The following is a 7,500-nucleotide window of genomic DNA, read 5'->3' on the forward strand; positions in this document are numbered from 1 at the left end:
TCATGAAGGCAAAAAACAAGTTCAGACTACCTGTGACGGTAGAAGGCGAACCACTGGAGGAAGTCAAAGACTTCAAGTACCTTGGGAGCTACATTTCATCCGACAGCAACATCGACAAAGAGGTGTCTACCAGAATTGGTCTCCGAGCTCAGGAGTTCAAGAAACTGAACAACATTTGGAAGTCCACAACTCTCAGTACCAAAACTAAGCTCAGAATCTACCAGTCCAACGTACGTTCAACTCTTCTCTACGCCTCAGAGACGTGGAGAACCAACAAGAAGTTGGAGAGCAAACTTCGGGGCTTCGAAGGGAGATGCTTACGGAGAATATTGAAAGTCAGGTGGCAAGAAAAGGTGTGCAATGAGGAGATCTGGAGGCGCACAGGGGTGAACAACATCGCTCTGGAGGTGAAAAGAAGACGGTGGACGTGGCTTGGCCATGTCCTTCGCATGAAGAAAGGCCGGCACCCGCTCGAGGCGCTGTCTTGGGCGCCCCCTGGGAAGAGGCACCGGGGTAGACCACTCGGCACTTGGCGGAGGACCATCGAGGAAGAGATGAAAACAGCTGGAAAGACGTGGAACGAGCTGCGGTGACTGGCCCAGGACTGGTCTGAATGGAAGAAGTTTGTCAGTGCCTTATGCTCCCCCAGCGGGGCTCCGAGGATTGAGTGTGGGCGGGAATTTGAACGATCCAGTCTACGAAAGTTCAAATGCCCGCGCAAAAGAGGGGCGGGGGGAAGTTGAAGTTTTGAGTTGATCGGCGCATTACGGCTGTGTTCTACTGATAGGGGCAAGTGGCCCAACTGTTACAGTGCATGGAAAAGAACAGGGAGAATTATAGCTAGTTGGACTTTAACAAGAATGTCACTAATATTTTAGAAGGACGGTAAGACACTAAAGGAAGTGTTTTGAAAACGTTTTTGCAACGATCTGATGGGTAAAGTATGTTGGAGTGTTTGTGAATGATGCTAGTGAGGTTAGTAGTGTAGGGATAACAAAAGGAATGGTTTCAGCTTGTCTTGTCATTGTCAGTCCGGGGAATGCCAGAGGCCCACTGTATTTGGGTTTGGAGGAAGAAAACTGAGTAGAAACTTAGAGTAGCAGCAAATGTTATGTGATAGATCAAGTGAATGATGTTTGCGAAATCAAAGAAAACAAAGTATAAATACATTTCTCCTAATACACCGGGGGGGGGGGGGGGGGGGGGTAGTACTCTCTTATATGGGCTATATAGTTATATGCGGCCCTCAACAAGTATCGTATGGTTTTTTAGCCGTTTTGGTCTGAAATAGGATATGGTTCGCGCACTCATCAAGTCTTGAATTAGGTCATGGTGTTTGTTAGAAGAAGCTACTTCTCCGTCATTAGGCAATAAGACCATCAACAAAAGCCAATCTCACGTCTGAAATAGGGTGGGGAAAATCGCAGATTTTAGTCTGAAAGTAGGGAAAGGGTTTTAGGAGGGCCGCACACCCCACCCAGTTTTTCAAGGAGTACTCCCCGCCCTGGCCTAGTACAGGAATGAAAAACGTAAAAAAAAAAAAGAAAAAAAATTAGAAAACAGACCTTAAGCAACCAGGCTTTTTTGGATTGTGCTAGTAAAAGTAGCATATTATGCTACTAGCAGTGCCCATGTTTTGCGCAAATTATTCTCAAATTATGCTCGTTTTTTTTCCAATTATGCCACTTTTCTTTCTTTTGCAAAATAAGCTGAATAAGTCCAAAAAATGTATTACATACTTTATTAATGGTCACACTTCCTGTTAGCAATTATATATCTCTTTTTGTCTGGGAGAGCGTTTGTCACGCACATATTTTAACAACAATTTTCATGTAAAACGCAACTTTGGTTTATACACAAACGAAGCGGCCGATCTCTAGTACCTATTCCAAAGAAATCTTACCTTTTTATCCTGGTATTCGTCAAAAAGCTTTAGTAAAAGTAAATTCGGATGGTATTGCTGTGCTGATTGTTTCCATTTGCAAACTTAGTAGCATTAATAATAAGAAGTAACCTCTAGTTCTGTTTTTAAAACAAATACCTGCTAGTAAAATTAGAGATTCATCTTTCTGGTAAAATCTCGTCCTTTTCCCAATTTTACCCGAAGTGGTTGTTAGCTGTAACTGGACAATTGGTGTTGACTGTTGGCGTCTTGTTCAAGGAAGTTTGAATCCGAATCTTCACAAGAGCATAAGTGATATTTGAACCTAGCGAATTTTTTTTTGCTCCGTCCGTCCGATTAGACAACATTTTTTTGCCTTTCACGTCAAATTCCATGTGTAGTACATAAAACACTTTGCCATGAAACGTTTCGATGGTTGTCTGCCCACAAAATCCAATGCGTGCCAAATGATGACAAGGCTTACACTGCCACCTCTCCCATAACACACAGACTTTAGGAGCCACGTGACCAGCCGCAACCAAGGGTCTCTTTCCTCAAAGACAAGGGAGACAGACAAGAGAGACCCTGGAAACGAAGTTGCTCGATCCAGCTCTCTCAAGATTTTAAGTTTAGTAATGGCGGACCATTAAGTTCAATCCAGTCAAAAAGAAGCAGGTGTCTTTTTGAAATCAAGGCTTAATTTTTGGGTCACTCAGTGTTTAGTTGATTCCCTAGTTTTGCACTGCGCATCCTGTTCTGCGCATAACAGCGTAGGTCACGTTCGTATTCAGGCATGGCTAAGAGGCTTTATGGTCAAATTTCACGGCTCAGTTCTGTTTTATTTGTCTCACAAGTCTCAACGGATATTTCTAAACAAAACAATGTTTGAATTTAACCATAAAGACTCGTAGCCATGTGTGAATATTGATATATCGAACCTGGCCAAAAACATTTTAAAATGGCGACCTTTCGTGCGGGAAAGCTCGCTAGAAAGAAGAATGGCCGTTTTCAGAGCACAGCAGTAAAGAGCAAAACAAGAAACTTTTTTTAGACTCTCACAAAACAAAAAGTCAAATGATAGCCTTGATGATGCTAAACTGTCATTTCCAGTCCGAGAGTGAAAGTGAAACCGCGCTATCGGGGAGGCGTGTTGTTGAGGGGTCGAGCTTGGTTTGCTTTCTGTTTTTTTCCTAAACGAGGCTGGTGACCTACCTTTTTTTGGCATAATTTTATTCTCTTACTCCTCCTCTTTTTGCTGTGAAAAAAAATTTGAAAAGTTTATGTCCGAAAAAAAATTTACGGGGAAAAAAGTATTCGTAGCCATCACTCGTGGACACGAAATTGTCTCCTCGAGATCTTGCACCCGAGGAATATTTGTAGTCAGTGCCTTTTCAAGACGTGTGCTGTGCCATAAAGGTAAGCGCTTTCCGAGCCAAGTGGCCCAATACGCCAGAGCTTATCCCTGGTTTCCTTAGCATGAAGCGACCGCAAGGAGTATTTCTACTCCCCCCTGGATGGGACGCTTGAATTCGCCGGAACCCATTTATACACCTGGGTGAAGAGAGACACCGTGGGAGTAAAGTGTCGTGCCCAAGAACACAACACTGTGTTACACAATGTCCCCACCCAGGACCCGAACCACAATGTCCCAGCCAGGACCCGAACCCGGACCACTCGATCCGGAGTCGAGCACACTAACCATTGGGCCACCCACATGTCATAAAACAAACATTAAATTATTCCTTTTGAACGATACAATACACCTGTTTTGTCATTTCAAGAATTACGTCAAAGCTGTGCTTCCTGTTCCTGCAAAACGTAGCGTGAACCGATGGAACAAAATCCGCCACTACACAAATCCGCCACAAATCAAAAAAACGAATATTATGGTCTTTTCTGCCACGTGATTAGTCGAGCATTCGTTCGGTGGCGCTCGGTGTCCGACGGCAATCCGAAGACTGTAACTCGACGGCCCGAAGAAATGCCGAGTGTATCTCAGAACCCAATCCGCAAGGCATAGCATTTATAATCGGGCGAACTCAGGCATGCAATCTCGAGAATCATGCGCGATAGCCCCGAGATGCATTGCAAGATTAGTGTTACTACAGGATTTCAAGGTTAAAATACTTTAATAAAATACTACTTCTAAACTCACTACTGGGAGTTATCATATGGCTCGTACAGCCCCGCGCGCGCTTTCATTGCAAAACTATTGGGAAAATCCTCGTACGAAGGCCGTGCGCATTAGCGCGAGCAGGGCCGGAAAAAACCGTACGGCCTTACTAGGAAAATGTACTGCTCAGTGCGATGCAATTTTAGGGGATTTCGTCGCTTTCAAACATCCAAGTTATTTATAGCCAGAAAAGCAAATGCAAAGAACAAATTAGATAAATTTTCTGTTCAGATTTTTGTTTTTATTTTGTCCTAACTTCATCGTCTGAGTGTTCATAAATAGTTTAAAGAGCCCATATGATGAAATGCATATTGACTGAGTTTAGGTCAGGCCGGACAGGAAAATATTTGGCCCTGGGTCGTGGCGCACGGACGTCGCTGTGCTCGGTCCATACGCCATGACCTCGGGCCAAATATTTTACCGTCCAGCCCTCCCACTCAGTCAATAAGTACATAATACGTAATGGCCTTAAACCCATTCAGTTTCTAAAAATAAGCTTAACAGTGAAAGAATTTTATGTTTTACACTGCGCACTAAATATTTAAGTAAAGTACGCTAACAGTTCAGTTCTCCAACAAACCAACAGTTCAGTTTTCACGTCAACTTCTCCACACCTCAGCGCCTTCTCTCACTCTTAGCTTTCGCTTCTCTCACTTTGACCTGTTTCTTCTCCCGTAGCTTCAACTTACCTCCCTTACCTCTTCGTTACTTTCTTTTCTTCCCGCCGCTGACAAGGGGGTTTTGTCTTGGAATTTTCCGGTCGGATCCTGCTAATGTCTCTTAGTTGTGTTACACTCATCTCTTTTCCTTTTTCCCTCAGGCCTTCGTTCTCCAACCTTTGCTTGTGCGTTTCCTACATGTCAACAACCACAAAACCAATGGTTTGCCCTGGTATAAATAACCTGGGCCAACGCCCTGACACCTATCCAAGCTTTACAAGATCAACACCTATCATTGCTGATTTCAAGCCGAGAAGGGCTTGGCACGAGTCTGTAAATTATGGGATTAGCAACTATTGATCCACATAGTCAGAAAGTGCACGCTAACGTTTACAAAAAAACCCACGTTTGGTGTAAATACACACAATATTAAGCAAGATACAACCATTTAAAGACCTTAAAATTTACAAAGAAATGTATGACCATCCGGACGCTGTGTCCGGATGACCAAACATTTCTTTGTAATTTTGACGTTTTTAAATGATTGTATCTCAGTCAAAACCACCCTGATTAACAACAAACTTAGGGATTTTGTAAATTTCGGCGTGCTCTGTCGATTTGATTGGCTTGCAGAACTCTTGAACACATAACCACCAACGGAAAGGCCAGCAATACACACGGAGTAAATATCCTTCTACCAGGTTTTGGTAACCGCGCAGACAATGTTATTACTAACAACAAGAACCAAGAAAGGCAGCCATACTTGGCGCACGCATACAATCATGCGCGTATGGTCACAGACAACTTAATGGACATAGTCGAATCCTTAATCGTCATAGTTGTCCTCATTATCGCTACGGTCGAATCCACAATCGTCATAGTTGTCGTCATCATTATCGCTATTGTCGAATCCCAAATCATCATCGTTGCCGTCATCATTACCACTGTGGTCGATTTCATCATCTTCATAGTTGTCGACATCATCGCCATGGTCGAGTCCCAAATAGTCATAGTTGTCGTCATCATCGCGATAGTTGTCGTCATCATTATCGCTGTGGTCGAATCCATCATCGTCATAGTTGTCGTCATCATCGCCATGGTCGAATGTCAAATCATTATAGTTGTCATCATCATTATCGCTACGGTCGAATAATCTATCATCGTCATAGATGTCGTCATCATTATCGCTACGACCGAATCCATAATCGTCAGAGTTGTCGTCATTATCGCTATGGTCGAATCCAAAACCGCCATAGTCGTCGTCAGAATCACCATGGTCGATTTTAATCGATGAATCTATTTTGACTGCTTCAGCCAGTGAGCCAGCACCCACCTCCCTAATTTCACTGCGGTGCAGTATAAACTCTGAAGGTGTGGAAATGATTTTTATATTTTCCGTCAGTCCAGGAAAATCCGCGTCTCTCATCTCATTTCGAGACAAATCTAACTTTGTAAGCTTCAAATTTATTTTCATTGTCTCCACCAAAGCAGCACAGCCCATGTCACCAATTTTATTGCAAGAAAAATGCAATACTTGAAGTGCTGAATTTGTCTTTATTACTTCCGCAAGTGCAGCAGCACCAACATCACCGATTTCATTGCGAGACAAATCCAACTCAGCAAGCGTTGAATTTCTTTTTAAAGCTTCTGCCAGTGCCACAGCACCCACATCGCCGATTCCATTAAAAGACCAATCCATCTTCGTAACCGTTACATTAGCTTCCAATACGTCAGCCAATATAGCAGCGCCACTGTCACCTAAATTTCTACAACTGATGCTCTGAAGCTGAAGGAGTAAGCCAAGTGACTTTGCTAATTCCTTGAGGAACTTTTTCTTTTCTTTGCTACATTCATTAATACAAAACAATGCAACACAAAGAAAGTCACTGTTTTCCTGCTTGTTAACTTGAATTGCCATACTCGTAATAAGTTCAGCGGCCTTACGTTCGCACCGTAATGTCAACATACCGCATGTAAAAATAAGGACCTGTTTCAACTCTTTGAAATATCTGGTATCAGCAACCAAACTATCCGAAGTGATTGCCCCATCCAGAAGCTGGCAACAAAGATAAAATGCTGCGAAAAGTTCTTGGAAGCTCTTATGAAGAAACCCGTAGCAAAGGTTCGGTCTTCGTTTGCTGCGTCCAGGTTGAACCGAGAGAAATCCAAAGTCAGGTATTATGTTGCTTGTGGAATTTTCAATCGCACTCTGCTCAAAGTACATGTCATCTTTGTGCAAGCCCTTCAATGCTATACAACCCAGATGCCTTAATTCAGCTTGATACAATTCTGTGAGGTCTTCGTTGCTTTCTTGTAACTCTTTCTTTCGTCTGTACCTCCTCAGCACGCACTGAACTATTTCGAGGAAAAGCAAAGTTCTACTTTCTGGCATTCCTTGGAAGTCTTCACAAAGGAGGCAAAGAAGCGCTGTGTTCAAGGGATTTGCTACCAGGTCCTGTAGGCCTCTGTCAGACATCAGCTTGTCACATAGCTTTTCCGCCAAATGCTTCTCGGTTTTAAAGTACCTCCTGATAAAGTCTATGGCATCGTATATGGTAAACCCTTCTACCTCTAACAGGGTGTCACAGCATTCTCGTACCTTTATCCCAGCCTCGTGCCGTGCAGTAACCACCAAGTGACATTTTGCAAGCATTCTTCCTTGAATGATTTCTTTATAGACTGGTAATTTACTTGCCGGCAACTCATCCAATCCGTCAAGTACCAATAAAATGTTTGACTGATGGTTCCGAACAAACGTGACGAATTTCTCCTTCTCCTCTTCTGTA

The 7,500-nt window shown here is 43.2% G+C and overlaps 2 protein-coding genes across 11 annotated transcripts in view; both read right to left on the reverse strand.

Annotated features, from left to right (window-relative positions):
- Window positions 1-4,835, reverse strand: part of LOC138010463 (uncharacterized) — a 29,983-nt gene extending 25,148 nt beyond the window's left edge. For both annotated transcript variants that reach the window (XM_068857440.1, XM_068857439.1), the window contains exon 1: window positions 4,754-4,835. The gene's annotated coding sequence lies outside the window, so the exon portion shown is untranslated. The remainder of the gene's footprint in view (window positions 1-4,753) is intronic.
- Window positions 4,836-5,536: 701 nt separating this feature from the next.
- Window positions 5,537-7,500, reverse strand: part of LOC138010461 (nucleotide-binding oligomerization domain-containing protein 2-like) — a 34,039-nt gene continuing 32,075 nt past the window's right edge. For all 9 annotated transcript variants that reach the window (XM_068857438.1, XM_068857436.1, XM_068857433.1 and 6 more), the window contains one exon: window positions 5,537-7,500. This exon is cut by the window's right edge and continues 418 nt beyond it. In XM_068857438.1, coding sequence (XP_068713539.1) covers window positions 5,541-7,500 — 1,960 coding nt within the window. In that variant the 3' untranslated portion in view covers window positions 5,537-5,540.

Source organism: Montipora foliosa, chromosome 7, assembly GCF_036669935.1.
Source record: "Montipora foliosa isolate CH-2021 chromosome 7, ASM3666993v2, whole genome shotgun sequence".
In the NCBI taxonomy this organism is placed as follows: Eukaryota; Metazoa; Cnidaria; class Anthozoa; order Scleractinia; family Acroporidae; genus Montipora; species Montipora foliosa.